This window comes from Poecilia reticulata, linkage group LG21 (genome assembly GCF_000633615.1).
Source record: "Poecilia reticulata strain Guanapo linkage group LG21, Guppy_female_1.0+MT, whole genome shotgun sequence".
Classification (NCBI taxonomy): Eukaryota; Metazoa; Chordata; class Actinopteri; order Cyprinodontiformes; family Poeciliidae; genus Poecilia; species Poecilia reticulata.
In genome coordinates this window covers 2,368,846-2,386,980 of record NC_024351.1, presented here as the reverse complement: position 1 = coordinate 2,386,980, position 18,135 = coordinate 2,368,846, and the positions used below count along the sequence as shown (strand labels likewise).

Sequence of the window (18,135 nt, the reverse complement as noted above, 5' to 3'; positions counted from 1 at the left end):
ATCACAAGACACATTAAAATGAGGTCAATAATTTCCATTTTTATGGTTTATTGATCTTTCTTTTGACCAAATATTGGATGACAAAAGTATCGAGTCTGGTCTCAACTAATCCTTTTGTTGAAAAACAAGAGACTTTATAATTGATGTTATTTGGTATTTCAGTTTACTTATTTTGGGTATTTAAAATATCTTCCATTTCTGGCGTTAGATGTTCATAAAAAATTAAAGCTCAATATTTGCCATTTTATTACTTGAAAATGGTCTCAAAAAACAATATTATCGTTTATCGCAATAACTTGTGGGGCGATTTATCGTCCAGCAAAATTTGTTATTGTGACAGGCCTAATTAAAATACCTAAAAAATGGCTACAATGATGTAAAATAGAAAACATCCAAGAGCGCCAGAGCCTTCCTTTAATTGTGCAGGCAAATATGACGAGTGATATGAAGCCATTAACAAGAGATGGCACATGAAAAATAAATAATTAGCATATAAAAAAATCGATTTAAGAGAAGATGCACCAGCGCCAAACTGGTTCTTCACAGGAGAATTATTAAAATGCATAAAAAATAATTTAAAAAAAAGAAGTGATGAGGACAAAACAAGGAGCCCACCCTGCTTTGTGTACCAATAAGCAGAAAAGGCAACACAGGATGATGAGCAGTGAGGGAGCAGAGGGTGTGCCGGACCAGTGTGTTTGACTTTAATATGCAGTAAATGATAGAAATAGTGGCTAACTAACGTTAGTTACACATTGGTGGATATCTTGTACTTGGGAGACATGTTATTATGGAACCAGATGAAACTAAAAATGAGGCCCAGGGATTTGGGTATACGTTCGTCATAGGCAAACGTCATGGCCTCGTGCAGCGGGACTTTGACGACCTCGATGAGTTCCCCCTCGCGCGGGTCGCCTCCGCCGGCGCTCACGCAGTTGTCGTCGGAAACCTCGGCGTAAAACATGGTCTGCTTCGAACCTATTACACCCACGCTTGATCTGCAGAGGACAAAACAAACTTGAAAATCAGTAGTTTGGAAAAACCCTTGAACTTTCCCACATTTCCTCAGAAACTTAACGTGAATGAATGCTTTTCTACTTATTTTTTTTTCTTGGTCCTAAAACATAAAAGAAATTAAATTAGCAAAGCAAACATTAGCAAGAAGCAGAAGGTGCTTAGAAGTGAATGAAAGTAAACTTGTTTTTTGCTTGTTAATATGGAAAATGCTTTAAAAAACAGCCGCCATTTTAAAACACGGTGGTGGCAGCATCATGTATTCTACTGTTTAGCTTGTCTGCAAAACAATAAGCTAAAATTTGCATGTATGCATGCGTTAAGCTAGTGCCAAGACATGCCCCAGTTTTCAGAATTTTATTTTAAAATTTGACAATTAAAAAAAAAAAATTTCTATTTAAATTTTATTTTTTTTTTAAGTATTGTTTATTTTAAAAAAATAATAAAATGATGTCTGGTTATGTCTGAGCTGCTCCATTTTTATGAAAAAAAAACAACCTATGCTCCAATTTTCTTTCAATTTAATAATTAAGCTTGTTGCAATAAGCAATAAATCGCATGATAAATTAAAATGATCTTAAAATGTGTGATTGTTTTTCTCTCTACCAAAAACCAGATGACATAAAACTTCGGTATCCATTTTATTTGCTTAATTTTGGAAATATAAAGTCTTCCAGTTCAAACGATAAATATGCATTAGAAATGAAAGATGGTTGATCTTTGAAAAGGCTCTCAAAACAACAATATTGTTACCATCACAACAAATCCATTTAAGTCAAATATAACAATGAATTCTTTTCCAAGGAACTGTGGAGTAAAATCCCATTAAGTTTTGTTTGGAGTTTTCCATTTCCTGAGCCGTGTTGCGTTTTTGTGCATGTTTGCCAAATGGAAAGAAGAAAAGAAAAAAAAAGACCCTTATGGGCTTCATGCGGGTTAAGATGACACCATCCTACACAATGGAAGCCGCCCGCACATAACAATGGACCCAGACGACACCAGCTGAGCTGCAGGAGGTTTTCAAGTCAAATCAAAAACATATTTTCGTTAGCGTTCAGTCACGCCTGTCCAGGTTTTACTGTCGGATGTGGGGCTGCTCACATCCTGGCAGCGCCGGGCAGCCAACATGTTGACAGTGATGAATGGTTTCCCCTGAAGTTTCCCTCCAACTCACTCACACTGCTTATTATTTTAAGAAGCTCCAGCAGTTATTAGTTGGGTTTCATTTCAGAGGTTCCCCTAACAACAGCTAGCGTTAATATTTTATCTCGTTACACTGCTACTTCCTCCCGTTTTACACTTCCCTCAGATTAGGGGAAAAAAATTATTCCAAATACTAAAACAGTTTCTTACACCAAGAATAAAATCACCAAGTATTAAAAATAAAATGCTTCATTTCTCATCTATTTTTGCACATTGAAATCATATTTTAAACATATTGAATTTTAAGCTACAAAATGAACTAAATTGTTTATTTAGAAGAATTTTTTCTTTCATGTATATTTTTTTACTAGCTTAAATGTGACCCATGATGCTTTTTTGAATATGTTAGGCCAGCTCAGTGGGCGATAAAAACATTTTCATTACCTTTTTAGCACCAAATCATACGTGCTGGAGCTCAGCCTGGGTTGCTAGGTAACGAGCTGGACTTCACTGGGGTTGCTAGGTAACGGGCTGGGCTTCACCGGGGTTGCTAGGTAACGGCGCAGTGCCAGCTGATGAAACATTAATTTACTGCCAAAAACAGGCTAGATGTTTTTAATTTTTGATGCTGTTTTTAGAAGCAGTAAAAACCAAAATAAATGTACAAAAACGTGAATTATGCATAATAAAACCTCTTTAGATAGAAACTAGAGAAATGTTTTATTTGATTAGTTGTTAGCACAATCGATAAGATGACTCGTCTACTAACATAATCGTTTACAACAGATCTAATGATAGCCGATATATATTGGTTAAATATTGTTTAACATCTTCCTGTATAATCTGAGACTCTTGCAGCACCTGAACAATAGTCCAGCTGTTATTTAAAGTCTATAACTCTTTGCCTAGTTCAGTTGTTGTTACCATTCTTTCTTATTTCCACACAGAAGAATGGAAAATCTATTTTTACTGCGTATAAAACCGTTTTTCCTTACACCAGGAAGCGACTCCTCAGCCGTGAACAGGAGGAATTGTTTTCCACTTTATTCATACGGCCTCCAACTTCTGGGTTGCATTTGTTAGGCTTGTCACCGTCTTTCACTCCGACGCGTCTCTGATGGCCAGCAGATTTACGGGAGGAGCTCGGAGGAAGCAGCAGCTGATTCCAAACCCTCATTTCTGAGGAAACGTCTAAAGCGGCGCTAACCTGAACGAAGTAATCCTCTTCAGCTTGGAGGCTGGTATATCGTAGCCACACTCCTCCAGCACTTCCTGCCGGGCGATCTCCTCCAGCGACAGGTCCGGTTTGTCCACCAGGCCGGCGCAGAGCTCGTAGGTGACCCCCGCCGAGGCCGGGGGCCACGGGGACGAAGGAGAGCTCTCCTCGGCCGGGGCCGACTGGCCCTCTTGAGATTCGGAGGCGTCGCCCTCTTCGGTCTTCTCGGCGCCCTGAGAAGTCTTCGTCTTGGCCTTTTCCCACTCACACATGTAAACRGCTGCAGGTGCGAGACAGCAGGAGATTGATGGATATGAATTCATCAAACTGTTATATTTAAGGTTAAAAATGCAACCGTGCTCTGGGTTGTGGTTGTTTTTATCTAAACGAGATTAAAAGAGGGGATAAATCACGGCCCAGACTTCCCTAAATTTAAAGCTCTGCAGCGATTTCTGATAAAGAAGCCGATTAAACATGTTGTTGTTTTAAAAGTGAAAGTGCACACCGGATGCTCAAAAGTCCAAATTCAGATCAGTGACAAAAATAAATAAAAGGTACCTGGACGGAACTGCTTGACGAGGACAAAACAGTGWGAGGTGGTGTTGAAGAGCAGCACAGATACGCTGAAAAATACAGGAAAAGTCACCATATAACACGCCGACATTTCAGAAGCATGGATTCATCATAAAATCTGAAAGCATTTTATGTTGTAACAAATGAAAGGCATCCCTTCACAAACAGCTCAGCAATTTCAAGTYTTTTCTTTGCAGTTTTTAGCGTTTTAATGTTATTTAGAGAAAAGTTTCCCTCATATTTTGTATTTTCTTGTTGAATCTATTTGTTTGCATCTTTTTCCGCGTTGGAAGCTCAAATCTTTGCAGCTGTAAGTCAGACTGAGGAGTTTTGTTCTTTTCAGGAAAACGATTTTCAGCCTTATAGTTGCAGTGATAATCTCACTGCATGCTGCCCAGATTTCAGGCTTGATTTTATCACCTTACTTTCTTTTCTTWAAGCAAATTGCAGCCATTACAACTTCCTTTTATCATTTAAATTTTAACATCAGGGGTGTCCAAGTAAGTAATAACTTGTTTTATTAATATTGTTGAATTTTTTCTAGTTCCACTAGCAGATTATTTCACTTCTAATCGTTTTTTCCCCATGTTATAAGCTAAATTATTTATTTAAAACAAGCTCTTATTTCTGCCTGAATGAGTTAGTTTTGACCGATTTCAAGTGCACCAATATATTTGCATTATAAAATAAACCAAAATGTAAGATTTAGTGTTTTCCAGTGTGACATTTCATCCCAGAACTGGTATTTAAAATTAAACAATTTGYATAAAACACTGCWCAGACAACAAACTTTATAAACGTCTTCATTAAGCTCCATCAGATGACAAAGGTTTCCAAATTTATCTTCATATTGGAGTTTTCCTGTTCTAAACTCCTAAAAATAAAAGCGATACTAAAATAAATGTCATTAGCCGGACTAACAATACTAAAATAAGAATCGGAATCCGGAGAGCAGCAGGTCACATCGCTGGGATTTCAACTCGTCGCAACCAGGATATGGACATAAAACTAGAGCGAGGGTCAACGGTCACTGCCGTGTCTGTCTGTCCGTCTGTCCGTGTGTGTGTGTGTGTTGGTGAAAACCTGAAGCCKAGGGTCGGCGTTGGGAAAGCGGATGCGTCTGAGGCGGCAGGAAACCCTGCCCCGTCTTTCCCATGCTCAAAGGGAAACCAGGAGATTGCTGTGAAAAGTTTCTAACAACAACAACTCCTGAGACGATGATGAACTTCTGTTTGCATTTTTAAATTTCAGATGATGAAAAACGCGTTTTGCGCTCTCTGCTCGCCAAAAAAATACCTCATGTCAGCTAAATGTTTATCAACGGGACAGATGGGTCTGCAGTTTGTGACACTGCGGTGGATAAGACAACAAAAAACCGAGTGGGGGATTGCTGTGACTGAATAGACACTCAGTCAGGAGATGATCTGCATTTTTATCTAAACTAACTGAAACATGTGGAGACGCGTTTTAAACGCCCCAAAACAGACATGGAGAGTAGCAGGTAATACCTGAACTATCAAGCCGTTTGTTTGCATCATGTTTGTCGCTTCACTGCAAAAACACAAAATCTAACCAAATATCTGCATCTAGTTTCTACTGGAAATATTTTAGTTCACTTCATATAAGACAAAACTAACATATAAGCACATTTTTAGCAAGACAAAAAAACTTGTTTTAAGTCAATAATTTCTTTATATTGTTGAAAAAGTACCAGATTATTTCACTTAATACATTTTTACTGTACTATAAGTGAAATAATCTGCCAGTGGAACTAAACCTGGGTTGCTAGGCGACGGGCTGGGCTTGGCTGGCGTTGCTAGGTAACGGCACCAGTRGAACTCAAACTTTTTCATCAATATTATGGAATTATTGAAGTAAAACAAGCTCCTATTTCTTCAATTCAAATAAATTCAAATTCAAAAATACTTATTAATCCCAAACGAAAATTAAATCATAATAATTTTCTTGCTGAATATCTACTTTTAAGTTGGTACACTTGAAATKAAACAAAACTAAGATATGAGCACTAGACACAATATTCCGGTTTGGCCTGGACAGTTTTTACAGAATAGAAAAGGAAAACTTTGTCTCTGCTGATAATTGTGAAGCTTTTGATCCTTTTTAAAAGGGTTTCACACCAGCAGCTTCACTTCCTTTCTCAATCACTTCTTTCCTCTCTGCCACCTCGCTGAAAGCGCAGAAACAAAAACAACCTTTTCCACTTTGCTGGTTTCCCAGAAGAACATGAGAGAGCTGCRCTTGTGACCAACGTTTGACGCTCGCTGATTGGAAGCAGAAAGAGAAACCCTTTAAACGAACTTCCAAAAACACAACATATTGGAAAAATGTTTTATATATATATATATTTTTTTTAATTAATTGTAAACACAAATGTCAGTACATTTTCTTGGTATTTTTTTATTTTGTTTTACTGACATCATTGTGTTGCTTTTTCCTGAAGCTGATCAGAAATTTCAGGCCAGTTTCAGTTCAAACAGCAGCCCGACGCACCACTCAGATCCCAGTTTCAGTGTTTCTCCTTGACCGAATAAAGGGCAACACTGATGGTTGCCACGGTGACGCTCTACCCCCCGACTGGGCCGGGATTGGATTTCTCAGATCAATATTTCCTCATTGATCTAATCGATTAGTCAAATATAGACACTGACAGACAGATGGACCATCTAGTCGCTTTGAAGTCTTTGTAGCTCAAATTCAGACTTTTTATAAACGGGAGGTGCCGTCGCATAACTTATACATTTTAACTTTAATTAGTTATTGATTAACTTTGGGCTCTGATGTCGTCTCCAATATTTCCAAAGACTTTCTGCTTCAGCTTAAACGTGATTTAGGCAAATTTAATGCTTAATTTGGCCTAAACAAAGCACAGCTCTCGTACTTAATAGGATCTCAGCAAACAATTTGTTCAACTTAAAAAGAGAAACCTTTTACGATAAAAAAAAAAAAAATGCATTTTTGTGAATCTCTTCAATATCAGAAGGAGAACACGGGTCCATGTTTGTTTTACTTATTAAGGCAAAACATGGAATAAAGAAACCAGAGTCGATTCCAGGACSTGGAGAGTTTTTGATAAATTTCCATTTTGCWAATTTATCTAAYTTATCCTGCAAAGATCTTCACTTTGCAAGCTAAAACATTTCCAATGTTCCCTGCATCAYGAGGTGACTTACTTTAAATGTCACATGCGTCACCTAAAGGTCAGTACAAGGACTGCAAGTAAATAATACTATAGTGTCTTCACTTCTTCTAAAGCTTCACATATTGGATTAAATGACACAAAATGCTGAAAAGGAAACTATTTTTGAAACCTTTATCTGCATAAACAGGACTTTTATAATGAAAGTACACAAACAGGGAGCAATAGTTGTAATCAACATCTYCTTAAATAACAACCTAACATCACAATTTAAAAAAAAAAAAAAGACATGAAATAATGATTATGATATTTTTTTAATTAAAAAAAACACAAAGGTGTTGCTTGTGTTCTGGCTGCTCTGGAAAACTAATTAGAATAAAGTCAAAATTTAAAGAAGTTGTAATTTGATTGCAGGGGAACTAAAACATCTAAAACTGGGATGTCCAAATTGTGGCTCGGGGGCCATTTGTGGTCCTTGGATTAATTTTGTGCGGCCCTCGTCTGCAATACAATAATGGCACAAATTTGGCACTCCAACACTTTATTGTAATTATTTTAGGATGAGATTTTCTGTTGCATGTTTATATGTTCTTAAGTACAACACAAAKAATTTTTTTATATTACGTTTTTACTCAAAAACAGACTTTGGCACACCATCCATGACATTTGGCTGAAGAAAAGTCTTAMTAAAAACATCTTATAGAGACGTAAGAAATGGAAATTAAAAATCCCAAAAAGGTAAATCACTGGAAATATTTAGGAAAACGTAAAATAGACAGAAATCATTTCTAATGGAAGAAAAAAAAAAGTTACATTTTGGCCTCTGAATACTTTCAGTTTGGGGATTTCTACAAAATTTAAATATGCATCTTTTAAATGCTTCTTCCTTGAAAAAAGACAATCCAGCACCGCAAACATAAATCCAACTCAATTCAACAAAAACCCAGAAACAATCCCAGGTTCCTTTCCCTGTAACAACCCGGCAGGATTTCCTCTTAGTGAATAGCTACCTGTCGCCAGGGGAAATCTTTTGTTAGAAACACAGGTTSGACGTTTACCGCCTTTCTCTCAGGGGTGCCGTTTCTTTAACAACAATCTCTGTTTGGGGTCAGTAGTGCAGGAAAGAGGCTAGAAATGACCCGAGAGTGACCTCAGGGCATCACTGTGGCTTTGGCACCCAAGTGTCAGATTTTTATTACAGTTTACAGTTTTATTGTCATTTTATTCCATGTAAAAAACACAAAAAAGCAGGTGCAACTTCCCCTGAAAACAGCCATCTTTAACTCAACCACTCAGCCATAAAGGAATAAAAATACCAGATTTATTAAAGTTGCATTTCAGAGAGAATCTGGATTTTATAATGTTTTGTTTAATAAATTGTGTAGCAGAAAAACTTTCTAAAATTAATCTAAACTAACAGGTATGTTTATTTCCAGATCACAGAGAGCTATATGGGGTTCCCAAAGTGAAGGCCGGGGGGCCGTTTATGGCCCTGGCAGTGATTTGGCGCGGTCCACCAACTGCAATTCAAATATGATACAAATGTATAATTTGGGTAAATTCATATCTGACGTGACTTTCTTATAACGGAAAGTGTTCATAATTTGATAACTAAGCTTTTATAATAAGAAGAACCAAGTTCATCCAAAGACTTTTCCTAAAAAAAGCAACGTCGCTGCACACAAATCAGCTTTTATCTAAACTTGGCTAAATACAGCAAACGTTTTGAAAGAAAATGAACAAGATCCTTTCGTTTAATACAAAAACGTGCAAAATCYTGTTTAAATTTTGGATTTGGAATAAATAACACCCKTTTCCTAAAAAAAAAATTWATTTGCTTGATTTAATTTTGCTTTTGTACATTTTTAGCCTGCAAGTAGTTTTGACTATTATTTTGATAAAAAGTTTGAACACCCCTGGTTTACAGTGAAGAGCTTCTTTTAATTAATGTTTCTTAATTAAAATAACAATCATGTTTTAGAGCTTTACAAGCACCGACAGCRAAGTTTTCAGCTCAATATTTAAATGGGACTCCATGTTAGGCTCAAACATGGCCGACTCATTTCCATCTTTGCGAACCGAAGCGGCGTTGATCATTCGACAGGAGAAAATTCAGATTTTACCTGTCGTGACTCTGCATAAAGTCCCAGGATTTCTTTGTGCCATTCTGTGAAGAAGAAGAAGAAGAAAGAAAAAAAACACAAGAATTAAAGTTCATGAAGCAAAATAAAAGATTCCTGAAATCAGCTCTTCATGGTCTTTTCTGCTTGTTTTATTGTTTGTAGTGAGTAACAGGATAGCTGTGGAAAAAGGAAGACTTGATGTTCAGATTGAGGTTAATTTCATTTTTCTGAGCATAAATTAGAAATTCCTTGGAAAGTGAAACTTTTCATGTCTGGAAGTGGCAGCGACAAATTCCTCATGACTGMAACGTGACGCGTCTGATAGCAGYGACGGAAACATCAGCTTCTGCAWTGTTTTAATAGTTTACGGTCACATCATCATCATCATCATCATCATTAAGATGGTGCCTGACCTTAAAACTAAATATAAATGAGAGAAAAACTATTTTATAAAACTATTATAGTTGTTTATATTTATAATTTGTCACTTTAACCACAAATTCAAGCAGCTCATCAATTAATACTATCTGTAAATATATATCTATAAAATAGAATCAGACAGTATCCACTTTTTGATACCATTAAAGCTCATTATACTTAGTAACACTGGGGTTTATGGTATTACAATCTGCTTAGATATTTAGAATATGGGCTTTTACTAGTCCACATACTAAACTCCCATTTATAAATATGTCTTAAGGCAAAAAAACAACAACATTAAAATTATTAGTTTTTGTTTTCAAAAACAAAAATAAAGATTCCAAAAAACGTAAAATTCTGCAGTTTAACTTTGAGCAGTCCAGGTAATCCAGATTTTAAACTAGAGAGGAAATAATTCATTAAAAGAGTCACAAAAAAACAGAAACAGCCCTTTAGTTTAGCAAATGTAGGACACTAACCTAATCCCAATGTTAGCAGCTATTGGTACTAACAGTTCTAACTTGTTAGCATTGTTAAAAGCTATCGTTAGCATTTTTAGCAGCATCATTAGCAGCTATAATTAGCATTGTTAGCAGCTATAATTAGCATTGTTAGCAGCTATAATTAGCATTGTTAGCAGCTATAATTAGCATTGTTAGCAGCTATAGTTAGCAGACATTGTTTTTCCATGTAAAACAAGGCATACTGCTACACAGCAGGCGTCAACAGGAAGTACTTTCTTGAATGTAACATATTTAATTTACCTACATGCGTCTTACATCTGAGGTTTTTAGTGATACAATTTAAAGCAACTGTGCTGCTATTTTTGGATTTCTTCAACACATTCAACATCAGACTGAAGGTGTTTGTACAATCTGTCACCTACACCATGAATATTTAATATTAAAGAATATCATGAATTTATTTTCAGATTTAAAAAAAMMAAMSKKRAAAAAAAGACCTTTGCATTTGAAAATGCAATTAGCATAAACCACACAGAGTTTAGCTTTAAATATATGATGCATTAATAACCCTGTAGCTCCTGTAAATTCAACACTAATTTAGCCGATGTTGCTCTTTCCACATTGCATGCCATCATAAAAAGGGTAAGTTAGCCTACATTTTCAATGCCTAAGGAAATATGACCTTGATTCATATTTAGGCTACACCTCCTCTCCTCCCACAAGCTCAGTGAGACGCAGCAAAGAACGTTTTACCAGAGCAACACGAGACCTGGTGTGAGGCTGTGGTTCAGCGACACCTGAGAAAACGGCGAGCTGAACGAGGCCAGAGTCGGATTTCTGCAGAGAATCAGGCTTCAAGGCTTCCAACAATGACTAAATCACATGAAGAAGACGATGCAGGACAAGCAGAGATGGCAGTGAACGCTCACTCCCAGAAATTAATCCAAGGACAAGACTGAAGYCTTAGCAGAACTACCGACTCTACCAACGTAATTACAATCCTAAAAATCCTGTCAAGTCCATAAGATGGTCCAATTCCTGCAGAGGACGTGAAGCCAAACCTCAGAAACCCAACATCCGAATGGCTCTGGACCAAAACCATCAAGCATTTCAATGCATGAGTAACATGAGGTACATTGATACCAATAGAAGGAGTTTCATCCATCAAGCAAAAAACAAACAAACACCAATTTAATGGCATTTTTAGAGATGTTTGGGGATCAGGAGTCAAATCATTTACTTTCCCAGCATTTACTTAATTCAAATATGCTCAAGCTAATTTCACTTTTTTGTTTAAAAAAAAGGTTTTAGTTGTAAACTACATTTTTAACACAAAAATCATGACAACTTGACCAAAACTGCCAAGATATTAAATATTGACAAATRCACTTGCTACAAATTCCAGGTCTTCATTGTCCTAAATATATTTGTTTTATAACTCAGACTGCAGCTGAAAAAAGTCCAACACAAACGAGTCGGAACCGAACCAAGTCAAGTTGATTAGTMAAGAAAATGTGATGAAAAATKACCAGAAATAGAAATTCAACTTGAATGGRTCAAATMGTTGTTTATACTGTTAAAAAAATCAGTTTTCAATCAAATCCAAACACTTATTTTTATCAGGTTTGTCAGTTTTGGTCTGCAGGAAATTTAAGCTTTATTTATTTTATGTTTTATTAAAATGGCTTTCTACTAATGAAAACATTATAATAAATKAKATTTACCTGATCTTTGTAAAACCCCAGAGCCTTGATAGCGTTTACTCAAATATAAAAATAGCATAGCTTACATTTTTAAATGTTATTTTACTGCATATAACAGTGATTTTTACAAAAGTAACAGATGGGAATTTGATATCTGCGACTTTTTATTCTTAAACAACAAAAAATACAGAAGTAGACTAGGGATTAAGCGCTTAATTGCATTAATGATGTTTAATTGATTATTGAAATAATCATCAAATAATTTAGTAATTGATTAATTGTTAAATGGAGTATAAAGACTCAAACAAATGCTATTTGCTGGAAGAACATACTAAGAGCAGAAATTAAGCCAAAACTGTGCAAAACACATGTATATAMATTTTGAATTTAAGATCAAAAAGAAACACTTGTCTGTAATTAGGTTATAAACAAAAGTTATCAAGTAGTTTTAGCTTCACCTGGTTCAAATTCTGTAAAATAAGAAAAAATCTTCTAAGCACCTTTTGTTAGCCAATTATTAATCAATTAATCCAAAAAATAACCAACATATCAGTCCTACACTGTATTGTTGTTAATTTAAGCAGAAATATCTCTTTGCATGTTGATGTTAGAAGAATGTTTCAGTTAAAGGAATTTATAAAAGGAACTGAATTACTTACTTGCATTTTAATGCATTTCTAATATTGCATAAAAAGGTTTAAGCGGTTAAATTAAAAAATCTGCAGAATGTGTCCATTTGTTTTCCCAATTAGTCGTCAAAATAAAACTGGTGGAACATTCTCGTTACTCGAATGATCATAACTCCTGCTCACATTTCTCAGTGTTAGTTAAATTAGCCGTTTGTGTCAAACGCACAGAACAAARATGGGAGTTTCGTTTCTCAGGATTTCAAGACGTGAAGTCGACGGGATTGTAGAAATGTCTGACCAAATAATATCAATCAGATATATTCAGGTTTGATCAGAATAAATCTAATAAATGTGACTACATGTCTATTCCCACGCAGGGTGCGAGGTGAAACCAGCCCATTTCCTCTCTTCYTTCTCTGGTTTGCAGAGCACACAGATGGTGGGGTTTCCCTCATTACTTGGGCCACTTGCTGAGAGAGGAAGGGCGGGAAGAGCGCAAACGGCCCGGGGGAGACCGAGAGCCGCGGCCGACATGGATTACGACAGAGAGATTAGCCAGTGGGGAGAGACGGAGGGAGAGGAGGCAGGATACATGGAAATAATGCGGCCTCTGAAAGGCACCTGTGAGAACGGCCACTACAGGGAGGGATGCACAGGCTTGATCTTTAGGTAGTTAAAGTTTAATTACCGTCTCTTAAACTCACACACACACACACACACCGGACAGCTGTGGCAGAGAAAAACCTCGACTGCTGTCCTCGAATACAACAGCACTTTAAATTTCTCCCCTCGTGTTTTAGCTTCAGTCTCATAAAATGCTGTCGTAGATGTATTTAAAAAAAGAAAAAGAAAAAAGAGGAGCAAGTTTCTGCCAAAAAATCTCAGAGATTATAGATTTCAGATGTCAAAACTTTGACGTCTGAGAAATTTCAATCAGATTTTTTGATTTCAGCAGAATCTTGACATTTCAAACTTGGAAATTAAAATAAAAAAAATTCTGTAAATTTCTGATTAACCTCAAAATTTCYGAGTTTTTTCCTTGAATTTGTTTTACTTCTCAAGGTCAGGCATGTCCTTGCTTTTGTATAAAATTTCTTAGATTAATGTAAAATTTTCAGATTTTTTTCTTCTTTTTTTTTGCAAAATTTCAAACTTTTTAAACTTTTTCAAAAAATTTTACTTTGCATGATCAGAAATTTCCTCTTTTTTTTCTATGAAATTTCTGGGATTATTCTGAAAAATTTCAGATTTTTTTTTTTTCTAGTAAATTTTTAACTTTTGAAACTGAAATATTTTACGTTTTTTTTCCTGCAGAAAATTTCTGAGATTAATCTCAAAAGATTTTTCTAGCAACTTTTTTTTTTACTTCTCAAGCTCAGAAATTTCCTTGTTTTATTTAGAAAACTTATGAGGTTTTTTTTGGTGAAAATGACCTTTTTTAATCACAATAGCCCTGATATACACTGTCATATTTATCACAGAATAGATTTATTACTAAATCCGTCTCGCATAAACATCTACTTGTATGAATATATCACTTTAGTAAAAAATTGATCACATGTTCTCTGRAAAAATAAACACTATACCAGTTTAGTTTTGTGCAGAACCTGTGCGTAGACAAACAGTTCCAGATGAATCACCGAAATCATTATGATGAATAAACTGAGGGCAATTATGCGGCTCTAAGTAGCAACTTGTGATTCTGCGACAGTGCTGGTAAGACGGATAAGAGGGGTTTCCCGGAGTCAACGAGGGACAATCACCTGCTTTGTAGAGGGAGATGAGACAAAACACCTCTAGACATCAATGAATCAGAGAGCCTCTTGCACAAASCATTACCCACTTCCACAGTTTGCGTGGAAGCGGGAGCAGATTTGGTCACCGGCTCAGCTGCAGATGTACAGGCGACGAGCATAAAAAGATTGTGGAGGACACACTCTGTAAAGGAGGCAGAAAAGTCTCTGAACAGCTCTTCCTGAGCTCCAATGGGAAAACAATGAAGATGAAACGTTGGTAAGAACAAGAGACCCAGCATCATCTCTCTCTGTTATGCAACTGCTGCCTTCTCATCATATTCAAACCCTTATATCCTGTTTTAGCTTATCAAACTAAATRTCTCCTCAAAAACCCTTTACTTTGTGCATCAATGACACAAAAAGACTTAAATCATCCCTGCTGAAGGCCACCAACTTAAACTCAAACTCCTGTTCCTGTTCCATGAATGTAGGAAGAAGGTAAAGCTCCTCCAGAGACTTTTAGATCCAGGCTAATGAACTTTTGGTTTTTCYCCACAATGACGTCATCAATCCTTCCAAAAACATGAAAGTTGAGATAGAAATAAAAACAAACAAACAYCGGATGTTGGCTCAAAATTGGTTTTAAAACAGCGCTCATTTCAGAAAACTTGCTAAGCCTGGTGGTTGGGTTTAGCAAGTCAAACATCTACCCTGTCATGTTTTTGAGTTAAAAAAGGTTTAAAGTTGGCAGGAATTTTGAAAATATCACTAGGTAGATGTGTGTTAATGGAAGACATTACTAACAATGCCTAAATGACAATTATAAARTCTTAAAAAATGCAATTGTGAAACCAACCATTTCACCAAAAAGACTCTAAAAACCGATCTTTGCCGTCTCTGTTCCTGGTGTATTAAAAAAAACTTATAGAGAATAAACAAACRATGCTTAGCCTGGTGGTGGCGCAGGTAAAGCCTGGTGGCCCGCCAGGCTTATAATACACCCTGCATTTGTTCTGCTTCATTAACCCATTTCACAAAGGGGGGAGAAGCCTTTMGCAGGCTGAAAAGTTCAGAGGTGAATTAGTAATTCAAATTAATAATCTTGGTTTAATTTATTTGACGGAGGTTCAACCTCTAAGATGGAGAACCCAGTTTTAACATCGGTTGTGTAGCTTCATCATGAAGAAAAATATAAACGATAAGTAAAAACTTTAATTAGAGATGCTAAGTTTTCTGTCGAAGGTTGACAACAACCAACTGGTGGTCAGCTGAACATCAACCAGGGCCGGTCCAAACCTTTTTGGGGCCCTAAGGTGGGGCAGACCAACATGTCAGGATTTATCATTCCTAAGCTACTCACCTACCATCATTAGCATCATTTGTAATTAGCATGCATTATGCCAGTGAAATTATGGATATTGATTTTAATCTTACAGGAGTAACAAAAGTAAAACAAAATCATTTAGATTTTGAAATGCAATCGTTTAATTTCATTTTAACAATTTGAAAGTAACATTAGCTGATGACACTAAATTTATCTTATGTTTCCCCAACGATGGCAGCAGCCATCAACAGCAACAGATGAATCATTATTATTTATCAAAACAATATAGAAATTGTTTTCCCATGTATAGTAGCACTGAGTTTGTAATATTCAATGTTATTTAAAATGTATGTATATTTGTCTATCATGCTAGTTTGGTGCTCTTGGGGGCCCCCTGGTGGCATGGAGGCCYTGCCCTCAACCACWCACTCGAGGAAGATTTTCCTCAGTAGACTTTTTGTTGATGGGGTGAACACATTAAATAAATTAGGCTTTCAGATGGTCACCTCCAAATTAGATCCAATCGACTTGGTTTTTATGTGTGTAACCAGCCAAACACCAAATACAAGGACAATCCTGTTTCACTTTGGGCGCATGTTCCACATGAACATTTCAAAAAGCCACAAGTTGGACTGCAGAGCTCAGCAAGTACAATTAGCCATCATTACTAACTACTTTAGTGTTACTTCATTTATCCACGCATGCAAAGCAAAAGCAGGGTTTCCCCCAGTGTATCATAAGCCTGGCGGGCCAYCAGGCTTAGCATTACTTATTTATTTAAGTCTTTTTWAAATGTTTGCATTTTTTAAGACTTCATAATTGGTGTTCAGGCGTAAATCTTCCAATCTCTGAATAAGACATGATCATCAAGTGATATTTTCCAAGTTTCCTGTCAACTTTAAACATTTTTAACTCAAAAACACGACGGGCCGCTGGATGAATGACTGCGCTAGCATCCAACCACTGGGCTTAGCAAGTTTTATRGGGGAAACCCTGCAAAACTTTAGCATTCCTTCAGCCAGCTGACTGGCAGTAAGCAGCAACAGGATGGGAATGACCAAAACTAMATTTTTCTATGCTTTACTTATTTGGGAATTTGAAAACTTATTTTTAACCCTAAAGCCTTAATATACCTTGATRTGGACTCTCATCAATTCTTGTCCACAACTCAATACCAAGATTTTTAAACTACAAAGAAATTAGAAATCCCCTGAGCTCAAAAGCAGAAAATTAGCTAACTTAATTTGTGACTTAAAAATAGATTTATCCTGGACAGCAGCCTGTGTTTGTGTTTGTCTACTTCTCGCTTTGTTTGAGACCATACGGACACACAGACTTGAACTTGGCTTTCTTTCAGGGGGAGCATTCATTATTATACTGTACTCTACTGTAATCCAGTGGCATTAAACTAACACAACAGACTTCATTGATGCTTTATTATACATAAAGAGGGTAAAAACAAAAGCCAGGCGATCTGTAAACACCCAAAATACATGATAATCAAGTGAAAAAACGTGGAAAATATTTGAGTTTTCAAAAACAAGACTGAGTTAGTTTGACATCTGAGTTCAACAAGTCTAACCTGCGTCAGAAAACACATTTAACGCATTAAAAACAGCATCTGCTGTCGCGTCAAACTGCAAAAACACTGAATTCAGCCAACTAATGTATAATGTAAAGCATGCGCTGACGTTAACGTGATGCCTGGAAATTAAACAGCCCTCTGTGAGCTACCGTTAGCAATTAGCCTGTTAGCTTAACAGTCGCCAGTTTAAATCAAACAAACAAAAGGTGACAACTGAATCAACGCGAGTGCAACACTGAGCAAAAGAGGTTGGATTTTCCCGGCCTTTTAATTTAATTTAATGAGAATGAGCAGAGATGCCAAAGCTCGGGCTTTTAGCCTTCCTCGTCTTAGCTTTGCTGTAGCTGCTAAATGAATGGGGGGTTGGGCTAGCCTCTAGCCTCCAGCATCCTCCATCCTCCAACAAGACAACAGATAACTCACCTGATTGTAGAGCACCCGGAACGGCTTCAGGTATTCGGACTCTGTGCACGGAACGACTTCAACGTTATTAATCTCTTCCATAATGTACAGCTGGAGCAGGATTTGGGGGTTTACCGAAGCCGTCTCTGCACACTGACAGTGAAGGAATGCCTACGGAATCCGGGAAAGGACACACGAGCTCTGATTCGAGTAATCTAATTAAATCAAGTCAATTAGTTTGTCCTTGGATTATTGTTGATAGTGTGGAAAGCGAGACAGTGTTTAATCAGTTTTAGAGGTTATTAAGAAGAGAAAAACAAACAAAAAAAACAATCGATCAAAATGTGTGAATTAAGCGGAATAATGTGAAGCACATAATTTAATCCAGCTTTCAGCAATTTGGTGGTTCAGTTGTTTAATTTAGAACTGTTTGCCTGATAGCAGCATTTCTAATAAATAAATAAATAAATATTCTCCAACAGCACCTTTATCTCATATTTGTGGGTAAAACTCCACATCCAAAAGTTTTCTTCATTTTCTACATTAATTGAAAAATCCCAGATTTTTGTACAGAGACATAATTCAGTTTGCACTAAACGTTCTTTGTCTTTGTATATAAAATGTCTGTATGGAAGCCTTGGTGCCT

The 18,135-nt window shown here is 36.5% G+C and overlaps 1 protein-coding gene across 1 annotated transcript; it reads right to left on the bottom strand.

Annotated features, from left to right (window-relative positions):
* Nucleotides 1-391: 391 nt before the first annotated feature.
* Nucleotides 392-17,691, bottom strand: nudt14 (nudix (nucleoside diphosphate linked moiety X)-type motif 14). Its single transcript, XM_008397328.2, has 5 exons — nt 17,511-17,691; nt 9,227-9,270; nt 3,932-3,996; nt 3,365-3,653; nt 392-998 (listed from the first exon to the last, which is right to left on the bottom strand). The coding sequence occupies exons 1-5, from the start codon at nt 17,589-17,591 to the stop codon at nt 749-751; spliced, it is 729 nt and encodes a 242-aa protein (XP_008395550.1). The 5' UTR covers nt 17,592-17,691; the 3' UTR covers nt 392-748.
* Between the last annotated feature and the right edge of the window lie 444 nt (nt 17,692-18,135).